Genomic DNA, 21,608 nt, shown 5'->3' on the forward strand with positions numbered 1-21,608 from the left:
TCTCCCAGAGGTGTCTCTTGGCTTAATCAGCTAAGTTATCAGGTTAGGAATTCGTGCTTCCCAACCCAACTTCAACTGGAGCAGTTCTGTTTTAATCCACTGAATACACCAAGATTCTCCATAATGCTTAACTGGGGAAAATAAAGAGTCCTACTGTTAAAACAATAGCAATAAAAACACAATGCCTGAAATCCACTGAGGTAATTAATCTCAGGTGCCTGCTGGCTCCTTCTTTCTGTGAGATATTAGAGGGTAGCTTGGCCCTTCTGGTGCCTTTCCAATCCTATCGAGTAGTTCTGATCTTGTCTGGATCAGTCTGTGTTATTGGGACCAACCTGCATTATTGAAGGTACCTACCACACAGATTCTTAGAGGAATCATTCTCCCCACTTTGAGGGCTTGCTAGGCCATACACAACCCAGGATTCTAGATCCAATCAGAAAGGTATAGATAAAATAAAATTTTTGCAATTTCCCCTATGGCCTAGACCCATTATGAAAAAGTTCTGGGATCGTGTGAGGATCTAACTCAACAAATGTTCATTGAACATCAAATACAGGCTACACATTAGCTTGGTGCTGCTAGGTTTGAGCTGAGATTTGTCATTTTGTTTTTGTTCTTGTTATTATTATTTGTTGTTGTTGTTGCTTTTCCATACTTAATTCAGAAACTCCAGTTCCTACAACTTCTTGGAGTAAGAAAACTTAGGGGTTGATGTCCTTTCCCCTGCTCTACATATTTCCATTGAATTCTTCCAACTTTTATTTAGCACTTACTGAATGTCCAATACTGAGCTAGATACGGGGATATATAGAAGAAATGTTTAAAAGATATGGTCACTGTCTTCAAGGATTTAGAGTGTATTGAGGAGAGAAAAAAACCTTTGACATACAACACCAACAGGTAACAAAGGAAGAGTGCTAAATTAGCTACAACCACCTGCCAAAGGCGTGGTACTAACACTAAATCTGCTTGGCAGTTTGGAAAGGGCAAGATCAGAGTAAGCTGGAGTTTTGGGGTTGGGGTGGGGTTTGATCTGTTTATTGAAGGGCTAGAAAGATTTGGACATAAAGAGAGAATGTCTACTTATAGGAAAAAAGGAAAAAGCAGAAAACAAGCCCAACGTCCCTAAAGAGACCGGCTGCCTTGGAGCAAAAGCTAATTATGTCAAAGAGCCAAGACACCTAGCCACTACCAATATGTTGGTGGAGGTTGTTGGTCAAGTGACTTCCTTTTCCTGGATCTCAACTCATCATTTTCCAATGAAAATTATCTCCTGGGCTCCTATTTATCTTAAAGATGCATCTCCATTTAAATGTGTTTAGTGCTTGCAACGTGCTCAGTGTTCACTACCTGTGAGAGAGAAACACATTATTATTACCATAATCTTCGTTTACCACCTGCTTGCCTCACTTGAACCCATTACTCATGCCATCCCTCTCCCAGGAGGAACCCTTTGTCCCCTCCCAGGGCTCATATGCCTGCTCTTTGGGAGATAAATTTCCTAAGTTTTACATTTTACAGTGATCCCTTTCAAATGCTTGGGGAACTTGAAAAGCAAAGTGGTACTTGATTTGGATTCCTCAATAACTATGCTTGCTTTTGGGAAGCTGATGGTATTGACAGTGGGTCAGTGTCGTCTCAAAGTCAGCAAAAGAAAACATCTGACAGAGTGACTTAGGAAACATAAGGTCCAAAATATCTTCCAAGGTAGGGGTCTTCCCATACTAGAACAATCTTCCACATTTTCCTGTTTCTCCCATGTTCTCCTTTCTTAAGCTAACAATGATAATCTGGGAATAAATACACATTTTCTAAAGGAGAAATCCTGCCAAGCTTATTAATCTCATGCCGATGTGATGATACTTTTACTATGTTGTAATATGGCTTCTTAAAAAACAAGTTGGAAGGAGGGGGGGAAAAGCCCACCAAAAAAACAACAAATATTCGCCAACCCATATGGTCAGTAATTGCTGTTTAATAGTCCTCCTATTACAAACCTAAGAGGCAGCAGTCTGAATTACCAGTAGAGTATTAATAAACAGGAATGAGTTAATAGTGCATAAAGACCTTCTAGTGGAACAGTGGGGGAGTTGAATATTCTTTTCTTCAGTCAGCTGTAAGTAATTACTGCATGGTGTGCTTCTGACTATTACCATAACAGAGCAATTGGACGTGAAGAATGGATAATAGTATGGACATGGAGGTATTTTTAGAATATCAGCAGTGAAGCAGGTAACTGGCCTACTCCAGTAGAAACCTTTAAATAAGTTCGAAGACTTATTTTTTTTTCTTATGACATTTAGCCATGGTAGAATTTTTAAAAGATCAATCTAATACATTATTTAAAATAACTTTACAAAGAGGATGCCTGTGATATGTAAATAAGAAGGCAAGAAGGGAGGAAGGAAAAGCCTAAAAAGCCCAGGCAGACACGAGGCATGAGCCGACGTTACTGTAACTACATAATCACAGGTTCCCTCCTGCTCCTCGGAGACACAGCCTTCCTCTGCCTGGATGCCCAATCTGCTTGACTGGCTCCCACTGGCTGCTCAGGTGAAAGTGAAAATATTCAAATCAGAGCTATAACTATGATTGCTGGAGTTGTGAGTTTTCTAAAATTGAGTTAGTCATCCTCAGTGATTTAATGATGCATATCATTTATTTTAAAATATTATTACAGGGGCATTGACTGAGCTGCAGCTCCTTTTTCAAGGGACTGTCCATTATGCAATGCGGCAGGGTATGTCATGGATGGCGGCAGGCTGAGATATTGTCTAACGGCACAACATATGTTCTCAGATGAAAACAGCTTGAGACTTTGATTCAGAAAGCGGTAATTTTGTAAATGCACACAAATATCATTTAAGGAAAATTTTGATTTTTTTTTCAGGGTATAGGTCCTTCTCCTGCCTCCTGGCTGCACAGGCTGATGCTGATTTTTCAATTTGCAGGTTTGTTAAGCATCATGGAATGTTTTGGTTCTCAATCAAGAATATTCTTCCCAAGTGGTTCCAAAGTCCTACGCTTGAAAATAAACGCATGTCCTCTTTGTCTCCTAGCAGCATGTGTTCCAACGTACAATAGCAGCACAGGACGGAGCAAGGCATTGCCTTTGATTGAACCATCCTATAGGTTTTTAACCTGCCACTCTCAGGGGCTGCAAGCTTTCTTAAAGCCAGGCGGCATGCTCTCTTCTTTGGGCGGCTCTGGCAGCTGGAGTCCAACGGGGGTGGTTAGGAGCCAGGACCCAAGTCCTCCTCCTGGCAGGATTCCTGTCTTACGTTGTGGCACAGGAGCTGAACAGAGGATAAGCCACCCCAGTGCTAATGACCTCAGAGTCCCACCTGAAAGGAAGAAGCACAACCTATGGGACAGGTGGCGATGCGTAACTGATCTCTGCTCACCCCTTTGAAGTCCTCTGACAAACAATTGTGTGTGAAATAAACACTGTCACGCTTATTTTTCCTGAAAAACCACATTATTGTGTCTGAGCTCCACCAGCCAGTATATTCTGATTCATCCAGACACAGCCCCTTGCTTGCTAAAAGATGCTGCAGTGTAAATTTACAGCTGTGTATTTCACCTGTTTAGCTGGTGATTCTTAATAGAAGTCAAGGTCGCACCTGCAGAGGTGTTACGGTGACTCAGGGAGAATGGCAACTTCTCCATGTCGCTGGTTTCAGTTTTCTTTTTTTGATGTGTTTGAAAATAGAGTAGTTCTCTTTTCCATAAATCTACAGAAAGATGAGGACAAAAGAAAATCTGGCTAATTAAATGCCAATTTTAAACAACATTTTTCACACTGAGCAAAGATCAAAGGTCATTTCTAGAAAGTGCTCATGACCTCATATTTGAAGGCATTTTAGTGTTTAGAGCATTTGTGTTTCTAATTCAGTAAACTTTTGAGCTCTTTACAACTCTCTCTCCACAATACCACACCATTTAGGATGATAAGTATGTGCCATTTAAATTTATTCTGCATCTCCTATTAATCCTGAAGTTCCCAAGGAAATGGGATGGACCTCTGGGTTTTATACCCAGGGTTGACCCCTGATCCAGAGGACCAGTACAAGAACTTCCCTAGGAAATGATACCACCAACAACCAGAACTGTTACTGTTTCATATCTAGAAAACCTCGGGAGTAGAGAATAAGAGAATTCTCCAGAGTGAAACTAAGAGGGAGAAAGGGGAGTCCAACTCCTTTATGTTTCCATTTAGCTCTGAGAAGCCCAGGGAAAAAGAAATACCTAGAATTGTTAAGAAGCTGAGCAGTTTCAGAGGCCACTAATTTATATCTTCAGCATTTCAGCTGGCAACTCTCTAGTCAAGAATTCTTAGTATTTTCAGATGTTCCATTGAAAGAACTTAGCAGGCCAACACTCCAAAAAGAACCAGTGAAAAGATAAATTATTTAGAGTCGATTACACAACTCAATCATTGTAAAACTTTCCAGAATGGGTGAATTCAGCTACCGGATTCATGGGTTATCATGACAACTATTAGGACTCACAAAGATCTTTTATTTTTCAGCATTTTGTAAGTAATCCTCTGATATGATATTGTAAATAACAATGATAATAAAAGCTGTAAATAACTTGGCCTCTACTTCCTCATTGGTTTCATCTCCTACCATCCTCTTCATGGCTTTATTTCAGTTCTTCCATTACCCTGAGCTTATCTCTGCATGTGGGTCTTTACATTGTCTGTTTCTTCTGCCTAGAATACATTCAACCTCAGTTAAAACGTCATCTCTGCTGGGTGCAGTTGCTCACGCCTGTAATCCCAGCACTTTGGGAGGCCGAGGCAGGTGGATCATGAGGTCAAAAGATGGAGACCATCTTGGCTGACATGGTGAAACCCCGTCTCTACTAAAAATGCAAAAATTAGCTGGACATGGTGGCACGTGCCTGTAATCCGAGCTGCTAGGGAGGATGAGGTAGGAGAATCGCTTGAACTCAGGAGGTAGAGGTTGCAGTGAGCTGAGATCATGCCACTGCACTCCAATCTGGTGACAGAGCGAGACTCTGTCTCAAAAAAAAGAAAAAAAGAAGAAGCCATCTCAGCAAACTATTCTTAATGGCTTTCTAAGCATTCTCTAAACCTGCTTTATTTTCTTCACAGAATTTATATTAGCTTATGTTTTCTTGTTTGCATATAAGCTAGATTGAACTGTTCTTAATTCTTGACTCCCTCTTGCTATAATATACATGTCATTTGAAATGTAACTATAAGTAGAAAATATTCCTGCCTTACTGCACTTAGGCTTAGACATCTGACTTGCATTGGTTAATTACATGTTGGTAGTCATGATGAGAATAGGCTTCAAATACGCCATGTGTCTTGCTTGGATCCTGGTGCTTCTGCCTTTCCCTGTTAGAGAAATAGACCTAGGTGGTCAGTTTTTGAAGAAGAGTGAAGAGACTCTTAAGACAAATCTGAATGTAATCAGAGTCTAAGAGCCAAGTCTCCCTATGACCCAAAGTAGTGCTGTTTCAGCCAACCTATGGGACCATTAGCAAGAAAACAAATACTTGCTTAGGCCACTGGGTTTTGGGTTTGGGTATGAGGTTTGTTATATATCATTCTTGTGGCAATTGCTAGTTAACATAGAAACTCTACCAAAAATGGGCTTCTGCTGTCAAAAAATATTAAAACGTATCATTGGTTTGGGATCACATGGTAAGAAAAGAAGAAACTATTATTTAAAAAGTAATAGAAACCTAGAAAAATGAAACTCCATATTATACAGCACCAAAACATTTGATAAAACTGTAGCCTGCAATAATCTGGAAGGCAAAAAATGTATGAAATGTACTCATAGCTTTGAGCTGGGAAGTTTTGGGGGGAAAATATTTATAGTATGAGTTGGCTGCTGTTATGTGCATTTAATAAGTTACTACAAGAAAAATATAAGCTTGGAAAAGAATTGACTGATTAGCAAATAAGATTGAGGGAAACAGAGAACCGCAAAATTCTGGAAATTGTAAGTTTGAAAATTAAACCATTTCTCTCTATGGAGAACATTGTCATTAGAACGTCGCCATAAGATAAAGACAAAATCAAGAAGATAGTTTTCACACCCAATGGTAAGATTCCTGAAAAGATTAAGGAGACTGAGACTGAGGGTGCATCTCACAGATGCCTAATACATGCAAATTTCCTACTTCTATCTAGAGAGGAACCTGTCACTAAAAGAATTATGGTCGAGGCATTTGGCATATTGCAATTGACTGGAAGCAAAATAGACACCTCACAAAGTTTTTGAGAAAGCTGTATTGGCAAGATTACCGCCAGCCTGGACTCTGAAAAAAATATGTCTATTTGAAATATATGAGAATATCTGAGACCCCAAAATTTTACAGACAGGAAGCAGGCTGAGAAATCTGCTCAGCTACCAAGAGGGCATATTTTCCTCTACTCATCAGAAAGCCAAAGATGAAAAAGAAAGGAGTTCCAAGACAAGAACAAAGACTCATGTACAACAGTAGACTGGGGATAAACTCCCAGGTACAGAACCAGGGCTTAAGCAAAATATATACCAGCATCCTTGTAGGAGACCCTGGCAAAATTTGCTCAGCAGAGTTTCAAAATTCCTGTATACCAGTGACTTCCATGTTTCTCCCAGTTGTCTTCTTGCTGAATGCAGCTGTTTGTTTGTTCTGTTTCTATTCCAGCATGGGACATTAGATATGTTTGGGCAGATAACGTATCTTTTCAGTTCGTAGAAGTCCAGATCAAGAGAAGTTCCATCCAGACCTGACATGGATCATGAGATTCTGGACTTTAAACTGAGTGCTTTGTGGGTTTCTTGAAATGGCACTGACTTTGTCTGAGATGCAGAAGGAACATGAATTGTGAACAAGACAGCCAACTGTAACTGATAGATTGAGTTATTAATACTTTCAATCTTCATTCTCTATTATAAAATTATACATTTACACTTTTTCCTATGTAACTTGCAGTTATTTCCACTATGAGTGAAAAATACTCCCTTGATCCATTCATGCTGGGCTTGGCATGTGAATCGTCTGAGGTAATGAAATGTTAGTAAATGTGACAGAAGCAGAGATTCAGACTTGTTGTCATGATCTGGCTTGTTCTCTTGCACTCCTACAGTTCCCCACAAGAAGAACATGCTCCAGATAGCTGGTCCAGGGAGACTGAAGAAACAAGAGGAGCAGATCTCATCCCAAATGATGGCTTACAGCCAAACTAAGGGGACCCTGCTAGGGTCAGTCTCCTTCTAGCTGACCTAAAGAACTGTTATTGAGATAATGTTTGGTCTTGCAATTCAGAGATTTAGAGTATACATGCTAATTGAAACCATTTATGTTTGTTTTTGGTCTGCCCCTCATGATAATGTAAATGTAAACTCTGTTTATAAAAGGAAGAGTTCAAGACTTGCCTGGGCACCATAATGAGACCCCAGCTCTACAAAATCTAAACTAAAAAAAAAATTAGCTGGGTGAGGTGGCACACACCTGTAGCCCCAGCTATTCAGGAGGCTGAGGTAGGAGGATCACTTGAGCCGGGAAGGTCAAGGCACCAATGAGCCATGATCACACAATTGCACTGCAGTCTGGATGACAGAGTGATATCCTGTCTCATAAATAAATAAATAAAAAGGAACTTTTAAACCTTGCTCATTTATGTATTCCACAGGATAGAAACATTCTTGGTATACAGTCATTGAATAATAAATATTTTAAACATGAAAAATGTAATATGTAGTAAAAAACTAAAAAGTAAACATGAACTATATATTAGAATTCTATCTGGGTATATCATTTACTGAAAACAAAGTTAAATTTATAGTGGGTAAAGAAGAATGGCAATAAAACAACAACAAGAATAAAGAAGAATGTCATACTTATTAGAAAATAAACCATTTGAAGTTATTTACAAGAAAGCATTAAAGATATGCTGGGGTGATGTCACAGATAATCTGGTGTAGAGACCACTGGACTGACTAGCATTGTGAACTGGGTGAGAAAAGCACATTACTGTTGGGACAGTGTTCCTCTAGTCTCTATATGCAGTTCCAGCACAGAGTAGGCTCTCAATACACATATGCTGAAATAAATCCAATTTTAGTGCTCATAGATGCTTTTTTTCTTTTCTTTCTTTCTTTCTTTCTTTTTTTTTTTTTTTTTTTGTTGTTGTTGTTGTTTCAAAGAGCAGAAAGCTTAATAGGCAAGAAAGAAGGAAAAAGCTCCCCATACAGAGACAAAGGGAGGGGGTGCTCCAAGCAGAGCGAAAACCCCCTTATAGATGCTTTTATACCCTTCCTGGCTTGGATATGGAAGATACTAAATGACATCAGCAAATAATTCAGGCTTTTGCCTAAGGCTTTGCTCAGCAGAAGACTATCTGACTTGGGAAGAGCTTAGTTATACCTTTGTGGTCAACCTTGGAGAACACGAGGAAATCTGTTCTCTTTCCGCAGATGAAAAAGCAGGAATTCTGCAGATATTCTTAACAGAACTCATGTTTTAGCCTTTTGTATTCTTGAAGCCAACTCGTTTTAGTTTACTATTCCTCATTGGCGATTCTCTCCTTTAACCCAAATGTTGTACCCTTCATTCAATGCAGCGATTCCACTGAACAGTTTATTTACCATCTACCGTTACCCAGCCCCTATTATGGAGTAGATATTACTCTAAATCCTGGGAATATAATATTTTATTTAAAAGAGACAGTTCAACTGCTTTTTGGTGACTTTTGGAGAAATAAAGACAAATAATCTGATTGTATTGCTTTAAAGTAAGTGCTACAATTAAAACTTCATCATAAGAACACAAAACTAGAATATCTAAATGATACCAAGGGGCCAACAAAAATTGAATTTGAAGTATATGGAGGGGGGATAATGAGGTGAGGCAAATTACCCTGAAGATGTTTGTGTTGAGGCTTATAGGGAAGGGTGTCTCCATCATATGAAAATAAATACCTGTATCGGTGTATCCCTGAAAAAATGTTACATAGCTGACCACATATACATTCCACTATTAATGGAAAAGGAAAAAGAGGTGTTTGCAGAGTCTTTTTTTTTTTTTTTTTTTTTTTGAGACGGAGTTTCGCTCTTGTTACCCAGGCTGGAGTGCAATGGCGCGATCTCGGCTCACCGCAACCTCCGCCTCCTGAGTTCAGGCAATTCTCCTGCCTCAGCCTCCTGAGCAGCTGAGATTACAGGCACGTGCCACCATGCCCGGCTAATTTTTTGTATTTTTAGTAGAGACGGGGTTTCACCATGTTGACCAGGAGGTCTCGATCTCTTGACCTCGCGATCCACCCGCCTCGGCCTCCCAAAGTGCTGGGATTACAGGCTTGAGCCACCGCGCCCGGCCTGCAGAGTCTTTAATCCATTTTAACTTTATTTTTTTTCTATGGTGAGATGATCCAGTTTCATTCTTCTGCATATGGTGATCCAGTTTTTCGGGGGAACCATTTATTGAAGAATCTCTCCTTTCCCCAGTGTATGCTGTTGGTGTCTTTGTCAAAAATGAATTGGCTATAAATGCATGGATTTGTTTCTGGATTCTCTATTGTTTTCCAATGGTCCATGTGACCGCTTTTATGCCAGTATCATGCTGTTTTGATTACTATTACTTTGTAGTACACTTAGTACAAAGTCAGGTACTATAATGTCTTTAGTTTTATTCTTTTTGTTCAAAATTACTTTGTCTATTCATGGTCTTTTATGGTTCCATATATTTTTTGTAATTTTTTTTCTATTTCTGTGAAGAATGTCATTGGTATTTTTATAAGGATTGCATTGAATCTATAGATTGGTTTAGGTAGTATGGACATTTTAACAATATTAGTTCTTCCAGTCCATGAATATGGGATATTTTTTCATTTTTTGTCTTCTCTTTAATTTTTTGATCAGTATTTTATACCTTTCTTTGCAGAGATCTTTCACTTCTTTTGTTAAAGTTTTTATTCTCTATTATTCCACTCCAGTTATTCCTCCTACTGTCCAGGAGGCCTATGTAGTTGCAACTTTCTAATAGAAAATTTTATTCTAATATTTCCTAAAAGGAACTTGTTTCTCATGGACATATATATGTCCTTTGTGAAGAAGACAATTTTAGCAGGAGAGCATGTGGTCTAGACAACTTTTCTTTCAAGGGACACATTAATAGGGATTCTGCCATTTTTTTAATTAATTGAGATTTAAATTATAAAGTGTCATAGATAATTCTCCCCCAACCACAAATTCTAATAGAAAAACTATAAATAATTTTATCATTCTTCTGACAGAAGCCAAAGACAAATCAAAGAAAGGTACACATAGATAGATGTTATGATGATATCTTCTTCTCTATTTTTAGCATTTAAAATTATCACCACACTTCATAATTATTTTCTCCTCTCTTCCTTTGAGTCTTTTCAATCAACTTTGGTTTTCTTGTGTGCAAGAAAACAAAATGTAAGTGGAAATAAATAGGGAGGGGAAAAATACCTTAAATAGAAATTTGAAAGTAACTTGTATCGTTACATACATTATTGTATTTGATCTTCAAAGCAAATTTGGTAGACTAGAGAAGGGAGATAGTTAACCAGAGCAGACAAGATGATGGTCTTTTAGTGATAAATGATGGATTAAAATTCCACTCCACTATGTGGCTCAGTTTGCATCACTTCCTGTAAAACAGGCATAATAATGCTACCTCATAGGTTTGCTGTGAGGATTAAGTTCAAGAAAATAAATGCCTTGAGATACAGGACCAAATAAATTAGTCTATATATAGCAGCTAGGATTAATATTACAAAGGTATTACTATTTTTTTCTGCTTGCCACCTGAGAAACTGAGATAGAAAGAAGTTAACAGATACACGTGTCCAGAAGCACGCCTAACCATGCTGCCAATCACACTGAGAAGACTTTTTTTAGCTTTTAACCTTCAGAGGCAAGCTGTGTTTAGCACTTCTAATGAGAAAAATATTCAAATTCCCTTAGAAAAATATATATTGATGTCACTTTAATGAAATTGTTAAATATCTTTATAACAAATGTGTCAATCCAATTGCATTATTTCAAAAATACAGTCACAGTCTAAGCATCGGAAAAGCCTTGAAAGGTCAAACTCTATACAGCGGCCTGTAGTGGTCTCTCCCATCTTATGTCCATCCTTGCTGGCTAACTTATACCTTAATGACATAATTAAATGGCTATAAAGTTCCACAATTCTTGCTCCTTTAATTAACTGAAGGAAAATCTTCTCAATGTTAGAGATTCTGCTGTTTCACTTTGCATAGTATTGTTCAGTCTCCTTTGTAAAAGGGTGAAGACAACTTATTATTAAAAAAAAAATAGTGTGAATTTGAGTGGAAACATAAACATTCCATCAATTGTAGAAGTCATCTCTAAAATTGATTCCATATACCCATCTGTTGATTTTCACTAAAGGTTGTTCTAGATAGCAAATATAAAGTTAGCAAACATCAAAATCACTGAATCATAGAATTCTCTTGAAATTTTTTCTGGACTCAAGAGATGCAGAAGCACTAAAACACCTCTAAAGAGGCTCAAGTTCTTCATAAAGAAAAAAATGCAAACTGGGGACAAGATACAAGATGCATGTTATACATTTTAGAAAAGTTTCTTAAAATCTCTTCCATTGTTCCTTTGATCCTCCATTAATTTAACAGCTCTCATTCAGGCAGAAGTTGAAATGATCTCAACAGATATACAATGTGGATTGGTTACATAAAAGAATCTAGTGATGCCGCCCCACTAGGAGGAGGAAGATTCAGAATTTATATTCTGTAAACTGACCTCACTTCCTATGTAGCGTGGGCAAGATTTAGGAGTTAGGAGAGGCTGAGTTGAGGGTATTGGGCTTGGCAGGGGACCAGCCCCCTATGACAAATGGCAAAGGGCCTCCTCAGCAAACACTCTGGGAGGACTCTTTGTTAAAGACTGTCTGCCACTACATGGCAGAGACACAAAACACATCAGCAAAAACTGAGATGAGTCAGAGACATGTGGGTATTATCTGAGAGTACTGACCACACAATGGCCAGCAGGTCCCCAGTCAAACCTACTGTTAATGCCTGCAGAGCAAAGAACATCCAGGCAGAGGAGAGACCTTGCTACAGAGAACCCTCAGTGTCAGAGACAGGGCATGGAGCTAAGCATCCTCTTCTCCCATCGTGGAGACAGAACAAGGGATGGGCTTAGGGTTATGCAGGTTGTGCTCACACAAATGTGCCTCCCAAGGTGTCAGTCTGGAGGAAGGCAGGTTTTTTTGGCATTAGTCATCACAGAAGCATGGACATTTTTAGTCTTTTTGTATTCCACTCTTAAGTCTCTAATAGCTCCAGCCCTATTCCTCAGATGGCAGGGCACCATCTTGAGAAGAGGAACAGTGGACTAGGAGAGCAATCTACACCACTAAGCTTTTTTCTAAAGAGACTACATCTTTGAAAGATGCCTCTATAAACCATCATAACTGTGAATGGACTGAATGTTAAAATAAACTTAGCCTTACAACACAGAAGAGATTAAGATGTTGCCAAAGGACAATAAGTTGTTTCTGCAGTTCAGTAAAGTGGTAGTGTGTGGGCCAGGTCACAGTTTCTATAAATTACAGGGCAGCATTTATTTTTTGCATATCTGAGTGCAGCATGAAGAAATTTAAAACTCTGTCATGTGTGTATGTGTGTTTGTGTGTGTGTTTAAGATAAGACTAGAAAATTGTAACTCTAAACATAATCACATTTTTAATGCATACTGATATTATAGATGTTTGCATTTTCAACTTTTGACTTTTACATCCTCCAATATTCCTGTGATTAGCATGTATTAGCATTTTAAAATCAAAGATGGATAAATGTTATTTGTAAATAATTTGTGTATATCTTCCAGTTGTTTTTGTCTAAACCCCAACTGTTTTACAAAGTACGTGAAGTATTTCGCCAGTCAGTCCTTTTCCAGTTCAACTCTAAAATCTGATTTATATAATTTTTTACTTTTTTTTCTCATAAATCCTTTTTAACTTTGCTCTGTTTTAATCCCTTTATTTCAAAGATCACATCGTATCTCCTTTTTTCTTTCAAAATTTCAAAATGGCCTTTGGCCAAATGCAATAAAATTTTGCCCTGACCTGACATAAAGAATGAAGTATGTATATGAAAGCACTTTGAAAACTTTAAAGGACTTTAAAAATGCATGGTGGTATTGGTGGTGGGAAGAGAAAGGGGTGGGAGAAGAGGGGGAAGAAACCATAAGAGGAGGAACTATGTTGTATTTTCTCGTAACATAAATTTTGAAGCCTTTCCTGAATGAATTTACAAACAGAAGCAAATGGAGTCCTGTGTGATATTCTTGAATGCTTGCAATTTTATAAATTCAATCCCATGCCTTAGGCAACATGGTACACCCCTTCAGGTTGACATCTTTCTCTGTCATTTACTGCTGCTGAGTGCAATGGACCTATTTCACAATTGCCAACATTACCTCAGAGCTGCTGGTCTTCCTGGTGTGAACCCTAAGGCCACCTCTTGTACCTGTATTGTTAAAAGCTGTCCTAGAAGTAGTTCCTCATTAGGAAAACTTATTGAAATCTGCAAACTGTCTCTACAGTTTATATGGGTTTCTTGTTCCTTTGTGTATTTGTCTGAAGGATAGGATATTGAGATCCTGGAAGACAGAAAAAGTCTAAGAGTACTCTATAAATTCAGATCTCCTTAGAAATCCTCCCTTCCTCACCAGGTTAAAGGACATATAATATCTTGACAAATAGTGCATCTTCACTTTTCAGTCTCTTCAGTGTATGCCCAGGCCAGAAAAGTATGCTATAATGCTTAAAAGCATATACTCTAGAGACAGACAGACTAGGTTCAAATCCCACCTCTACTATCTGCTAGTTCTATGATCTTGAAGAAAGTACTTGACCTCTCTTTGCCTTAAATTCCTCATTATAAAATGAGGATTATGAAATAATCTATTTCATAGTGTTCCTGACAGATTTCAACGTGTTAATATAAGTGAAGTGCATTCAACAGCATCTGGCACGTACCAAGTGCCCCATAAACGCTAATTATTATTATTAGGAAGGGAATCCTCAAGTGTATCCAAACCACCACCATGCTGTCCCTCTAAGTGAGCTAATACTGAGACGGCCTGGTAACTCTGAGAAAGAAATCCTTCTGCTAGCCCTTCACAGCTCAAGCGTGTATGGTGATGACCTATTTGTGCATGAACAGATGTGTTCCAAGCCTTCTGGATTTGCTTTGGCAGCAACAGGGTCAGGCTTGTACTGAGTTCTCCACCTTTGTGGCTCAGTCAGCTCTGGGATGACTGCGTGTGCCTGGTTGTGGTTATATAACACATCCATCTGGAGCAGGATTCAATGTACTGGTTTTAGGCCTTATAGAAAGGAAGCAAAGAAAATTTCTTACCATAGGAAGTAATGTTAAGTTCACATATTTACTATTTTCTTGCCAGGCTTTTTGAGTACTGGTGACTCTCAAACAGGCATTAAGATGATTGCCATTGGACCATACAGAAAAGCTAGAAAATGTGAGGCACGAAGGTGTGCTTTTACCTGGGGAGTCCTTTTCCTGCCTTCCTTTTTTTTTTTTTTTTACCAAAAGAGAAATTACAACTAGGGTGGGGGAAGTAGAAGAATCCCTGGATATATGCTAACAATTCTTAAAAAGAGAAGCATTATTTCTAGAGTGCCATTAGCATATCCTAGAAGAGCACCTTTTCTATGACTCCTAGCTTTTATAGGGTTTAGCCAGATCTTTAGCATTCTTAGGTGAAGTAATATTCAATAAAATTTTTCATAAGCACATGAAATTTTTCTGGAAGGCATTTAAAATGGATCAGCCAACTTGATACTGCACCTGACACCTCTGCTCCTAGCATGAATCCATCTCAACACACACGTTTGAAAACATGCTGGAGTTAGTCTTAGGACTTGCTCCATTTTAATTCATTCATCAAACAAGTAGTTCCGGGAATTATTTTTCTTGAACATTCTCTTCTCTTCCCACCTCTTTCTTCCTCTTTCTCATCTCCCATGATGTCAACTTACTATATATATATATACTTTAACAGGCCCATAGAAAATAAAGACATTTCCAATTCGTTTTGGAAAGGAGCAATCAGCTTGGATTTCCGGGGTACAGCTCAATCCTCCACCACACACACTTTCTCCTCCTCCAGGGACTGCATTTCACCTTCCATCCATCCAGCTAAAGAGAAGAGAGGCTAATTTTGGAGCCTCTTTCTGCCTGTACATATTCAGCCAGAGGGGTCACTGGTGATTGATGCAAGACACTACATCCTCCAAGAGCTTTCCAAGTCCCTGCTGATCCAGAGAAGAGCATCCAATAGTAACTCACCCTTTAGTGCCTGTGTATTTCTGTGCCTCTAGTTAGAAATAGTCAATAAGCACCAGAGGCAACTTATGTTGCCTTCGATCACAAATAAATGCCTCATGCCACCACCTTAGAGTCCTTTCACAAACACTGCTTCTCCACAGATAGATTCCAAGTGCTAGCAGCTAATTACTACTGAGGTGCCTCAAAGGCTGGAAGGAGGAGGCAGGGAGAGAGAAAGGGCTTCTCCAAAGACAAGAGTTACGTGATTCCTTCTAATAAAAATTGCTCCCTCTGAGCCAGACACTGGGATGAGGTGTCTACATTATTTCACTTATTCCTCACAGCTGTGGGATTCATGAAGTTCTAGCCCATTTGATAGATGGTGACACAGAGGCTCATAGAGCTTACATAACTCCCACTTTCTGCTTCCCCATTCTCTGGCACACCCTCTCAACTGCCCCTTATAAACATAGAAGCTTGTCGACATGTGTTACAAAAGCAACTGGAAAATGTTCCCAGATGCCAAGCAAGTCAATTGACTTCTGGGCCTTAGCTTAGGTCCTTGGCATTCCTTCTCTTGCACTGAAAAGAGGCTCGCTGTGCTGATTACTCCACAGGCTGCCAGAAGCATGCCCTGATATTTTCTGCCCATCATCTAGATGTTGTCAACAATTCCAGGGACTTTCATTTTACTTTAAGTGTGGGTGTCACAAATTCTGGCAAGTTCCTTTTGTCTTGTTTAGAGACAAGGTCCCACTCTGTCACCCAGGCTGGAATGCAGTGGTGCAACCATCACTCATGGAAACCTCAAAGTCCTGGACTCAAGCCATCCTCCCTTCTCAGCCTCCTGAGGAGCCGGGACTACAAGAACTCTCCCATGCCCAGCTGTAAGTTCCTTCTGGTATCACAAAGCATGGTGTGTTCACTCTTTATAAGGTACTGTGATAGGTTCTCGATAGGTTCAAGTGAGTGGAGTATTACTTTAAAAACAGATGACACAAGGCCAGGCATGGTGGCTCATGCCTGTAATCCCATAACTCTGGGAGGCTGAGGTTGGTAGATCGTGAGGTTAGGAGATTGAGACCATCCTGGCTAACATGGTGAAACTTCATCTCTACTAAAAATACAAAAAATTAGCTTGGCATGGTGTGGCATGTGTCTGTAGTCCCAGCTACTCTGGAGGCTGAGGCAGGAGAATCACATGAACCCAGAAGGCGGAGGTTGCAGTGAGCCGAGATGGCGACACTGCACTCCAGCCTGGATGACAAAGCAAGACTCCATCTCAAAAAAACAAAACAAAAACAGACAACACAGTCACAGTCTTCTGCAATTATTATTATTCTTTTTAATGTTTTATTGCATTTTAGGTTTTGGGGTACATGTGCAGAACACGCAAGACAGTTGCGTAGGTACACACATGGCAGTGTCTTTTGCTTCCTTTCTCCCCTTCACCCACATTTGGCATTTCTCCCCAGGCTATCCCTCCCCACCTCCCCCTCCCACTGGCCCTCCCCTTTTCCCCCCAATAGACCCCAGTGTTTAGTACTCCCCTCCCTGTGTCCATGTGTTCTCATTTTTCATCACCCGCCAATGAGTGAGAATATGCGGTGTTTCATTTTCTGTTCTTGTGTCAGTTTGCTGAGAATGATGTTCTCCAGATTCATCCATGTCCCTACAAACGACACAAACTCATCATTTCTGATTGCTGCATAATATTCCATGGTGTATATGTGCCACATTTTTCCAATCCAGTCTATCGTCAATGGGTATTTGGGTTGATTCCAGGTCTTTGCTATTGTAAACAGTGCTGCAATGAACATTCGTGTGCATGTGTCCTTATAGTAGAACGATTTATAGTCCTTTGGATATATACCCAGTAATGGGATTGCTGGGTCAAATGGAATTTGCAATTATTTTTAATTATGCAACATTCCACAAAGAATTTGGTCCTGGTTTCAGTGCTAGGGATAAAGAGACAAACATGCCTGAGCTGTAGGTTTTGTCATTCCTTTACATGATTTCCTTTCCCTGAGTTACCTCTATTTCCTAACTCCTGAAGAGTCTCATTGTCTCCTTTACCCACACACATTCTTAGGCAGATGTATTTGACAGGATAAAGCACCTGCACTGACCAAAAGTAATTAGGCTACAAACTATAGAAAAGCCAATGTCTCCACATCCTGAAAGAAATCACATAGCTGGACATTGGGTGTGGTCTGATAGGTCAGAGCTCACAGTATCCCATGTCATTATGCTTTCCTCTTACAGGAACTGAATCAGCACGAGTTTTTTACCTTTTCTCAACCCCAGAGGAACTCACAACACATGAATATTAAATACTCAAGATAACTGTGTATCTGTAAGTTCTGTGGCATGAAAGACTCTGGACAACGCTCTTACCTGTCTCTAACTGAGCTATCTGCCAACTTCTGTGAAATGAAGGGCCAGATGTGCATTCACTGTTTCCCCTTGCAAGGCAGAAGACCCTCTGGACGTGACAGATCTAGGTATAAAAGTAGGGTAAGGATCACCATGTGTTTTCTGTTATGGAGAAAAATGACTAAATTCCTTGAAGATAATAACAATAATCATGATCATATCTTTTATTTCTTTTCTTTTCTTTTTTATTTTTGAGATGCAGTCTAACTTTGTCACCAGGCTAGAGCGTAGTGGTGTGATCTTGGCTCACTGCAACCTCTGCCTCCTGGGTTCAAGCGATTCTCTTGCCTCAGCCTCCTAAGTAGCTGGGATTATGGATGCCTGCCACCATGCCCAGCGAATTTTTCTATTCTTAGTAGATACTGGGTTTTACCATGTTGGCCAAGATGGTCTCAATCTCTTGACCTTGTGATCCACCTGTCTTGGCCTCCCAAACTGCTGGGAATACAGGCATGAGTCACTGAGCCCAGCCATATCTTTTATTTCTATAGTATTTTCCATTTCTCAAGCATTTTCACATATGTGCTTTCATTGGCTCTTCACACTAAACTTAACCTTGGTGTAAACATTGTGATTTTTTTTCAATGATAACACATCTCTGCATTTTATTTGATCACCATGATTATAAAGGAAACTATTGTTATCTCCAGTATATTAATGAAGAAACTGAGGGTTAGAGAGAGTGATTTTCTCAGGTTATAAAACAGTAAAAACCCAGGAGATCCTCTGCAAATTCCAGTGTTTGTTCCTCCCTAGTAATCTTCATTTGGTACACAGGGAAACCAAGGCCTTTCTCTGGAGGATCTCAGAGGAAGTAGAGCACATGTGCCTAATAAGCCACATGTCCCACCTGGATAGGAGTCACAGTGTAAGGTGTGTGGCCATGGCCAATGAAACCTTGCCAAGCCTTTGTATGGACTACAAATCCAGTTCATTTCCAAAAGCTAGCTTCCTAGAAAAGGGGTTTCTGTTGACACTTTCCCTGCATGTTTTGTTATGCTTATTTGTGTTGGCCTAGAGAGCCAGCAGCCAGGGACAGCGGATGACTTTGAGCCAAGGGGCGGTCTGTTCACACCCTGGGGACGGAAGTGTTCCACCAAGTTAGCTGCTGCTTGAAAGGACAGCTGCTGTGCAGTCTTGCTCACTCCCCGTTTTGTTATCCTTCAGATAATAAATAAAGGCTCATTCTGTTGTGTCCAAAAGACCCTTTTCAGGAGACTTGCTCTTGCTGGAAGTCTCCTGAGTCCCCTTACCTGATTACAGTCAGATGCTGGGCATTTCAAATTAAATTAGAACAAATAACAAAAATGAAAGGAAAGTGGGAAGGAGGAGGAACAAACCAGCAAAAATGGTATTCATTTAAAGTAGCCAATGAGGAAAATGGAGCCTCCGAAACTCAACTGATACTGGCAGAGATCAATGTGTGTCATCTAGTCTTAGGCTAAAAAGAGCTATAAGTGAGAATCTGTAGGAATGACAGTTCTAGGTCAGTTCTGTTTAACATATTCTGCTGCAGATATGGCCAGGTTAAGCAGGAAAATGTTCTAAATCTAGATCTGAATCCTATGGCTCTTGGACCTTGATTCTATCTCTAGTTGGTTAAAAGATGGCATATGCAGAATATGAGCTCTAGCTCTTGGAAGGTGTGGAAAGTACGTGTCTCATTGCACCACTTTTTTTTTCTCTACCAAATCCTGCCAATGTCAAAGTGTCATTTGAGCTCAAAATTCTCCCAGAGATGTGCTTAGAGACCCACTGCTGTGTGGATGAATGAAGGAGTAGGAAGTAAATTCTTGTAATACCTGGTCTTGATATGGTTCAATGTCAGTAAGATAGTTTAAAATTAAATGAAATGATCATGGACCAAGATTACTGTGTGTCCACTCCCAAGAGTGATTTCAAACAGAATTCTTATTGTTCAGTTAAAAACAACTTACAATCGACCAGCCTAACAATGCCCCAGATCATTTCACCCTCCTTGAGACCCCTTTTCCTTGGTTGTGCTTTCGTCACATCTGCCTGAAACTTTGCTATCCCCTATTTCAGTGACACTAAATATTGCTGGATCCTAGAATAGCATTAAGATATTTGATATACAATCCAACTTCATCATCCAGATGCTGAAAAAATATTTACATTTGATATGCTTTTTCAATCCTATTAGCCAAAGCAATATATTGTACAATAAAATCTATTGTCTTATTCCAGTACTCTTATTGTGAAGATAAAATGAGCACACAGAAACACAATTCATGTTATATCATCTGTCAGTAAAGGAGGGCTCTTCAACAAACACGAACTCAATTTAGATAAAATAAGCTAATAGGTGCTAGAGGGTTAACTCCTCTTGTGACAAAAACTCATCACATCACGTATTAAAGGCCAATATTAACAAGGGAAGAGACTCAAGAGAGCATAAGGGATGATTATCTTTTGAGACATTCCTGCATATAGCATTAAAAAAATATAATTTGGTCTCACTGCTGTCCCCTAATATCACTCCTCATATTAGTATCTATGGTCCAGCCACAAGTAAAACTTTCAGGTTTTAAAATGAGCTGGTGCTGCCGGGTATTTCCTAAAAAATGTGACAACTTTTATATGACAAATAAACAATAAGCATTCAGGAGTGATCAGTGAAAATGTCTCTTAAGCCCATTATTTTTAGCTGAGCGCTGTTATGACTGTTTCCATGGCTAAACCATGAATATGTTTTCTGCACAAGCACGGTCAGCTAGTGGCCTTAATTAGCTTTCAAATGGAGAATGCTGCGGTTTACCACTTATTAAATATCCACCACACCAAGTTACAAATTTTGCCCTTCCACACCTCACTTAGTTGAGATGCCTCAAGGAACCCACAATGCTGAATAACTGGTGATTTAAAAATATGTGTATCACGTGTGATGATCAAACTGAACACACAGGCTGTGAGGCGAATTCACTAAAACCTGGCCAGATTCCATTACCAGGTGGAATAATACAATTTGTAAACTGAGGCAACAAGATAAATCACCCAGAAAGAGATGAAGTGTATGCTCTAGCTAAAAACTAACACGCTGTCCCTATTCCTAGGAATTCAACATGTATTTATTAAGTGCTTATATTGCATTCTGGATAGTAAGCCTTCATCTAGATTCCTCAAGTTTAGGAATTTGCAGGAGGTGATTAAGTGGAATACAGGATCTGGTATTCCACTTAATAAGAAGAAGACTGTCTCAATATTCAAGATCTTTAAACAGTATGCCCTCTAGAGAAGGAAGAAAGTATAAAGTTACTCAACAAGCTAATCTACTCCTAATACAACATACAAGTAGACTAACCTAACCGAGCTCATTTCACCAAGCATTTTATTCATGAGGGAGACGATGCAGTTTGAGATTCAATTGAGACAGAATTAGTTTTTCTGATTAGCTAGGTTGAGTGGCTAAGGTATGGTAATAATGATATCATTATTTCTTCTCTCCTCGTTCTCATACAACATTCAGAGACACATTCTCTCTCTCTCTCTCTGTCTTTTGCTCTCTTTCTTAGTCACACACACACACCACACACACACAGAGACCCACACACTCACATATCTGTTTGGATTTGGTTTGTGAATCTTCAAGTAGTGTTGTCTGTGTATCAACTTGTATACAACCGGGGGAAAAAAAAGTCAATTCACCTCTTGTTGAAATTCCACTGTGTATAAAATGGTCTTGAAATTTGAAGGAAGAAAAAAAAATCCTCCTACAAAGAGAACATGTGAAAAGGCCAAGGGAGAGTATAACTGAAAAAATATATAAAAATGCAAATTTTCCTAAACTTCAGCTTTGGATGGACTG

The 21,608-nt window shown here is 39.3% G+C and overlaps 1 protein-coding gene across 1 annotated transcript in view; it reads right to left on the bottom strand.

The window, feature by feature from the left end:
• LOC144579164 (uncharacterized) overlaps positions 1 to 21,608 on the bottom strand; it is a 134,071-nt gene that overhangs the window by 12,486 nt on the left and 99,977 nt on the right. Inside the window, exons 5-6 of the mRNA XM_078348435.1 lie at positions 17,744 to 17,846; positions 3,627 to 3,737 (exon numbers count right to left, since the gene is read on the bottom strand). Coding sequence (XP_078204561.1) covers positions 3,627 to 3,737; positions 17,744 to 17,846 — 214 coding nt within the window. The remainder of the gene's footprint in view (positions 1 to 3,626; positions 3,738 to 17,743; positions 17,847 to 21,608) is intronic.

This window comes from Callithrix jacchus, chromosome 14 (assembly GCF_049354715.1).
Source record: "Callithrix jacchus isolate 240 chromosome 14, calJac240_pri, whole genome shotgun sequence".
Lineage (NCBI taxonomy): Eukaryota > Metazoa > Chordata > Mammalia > Primates > Cebidae > Callithrix > Callithrix jacchus.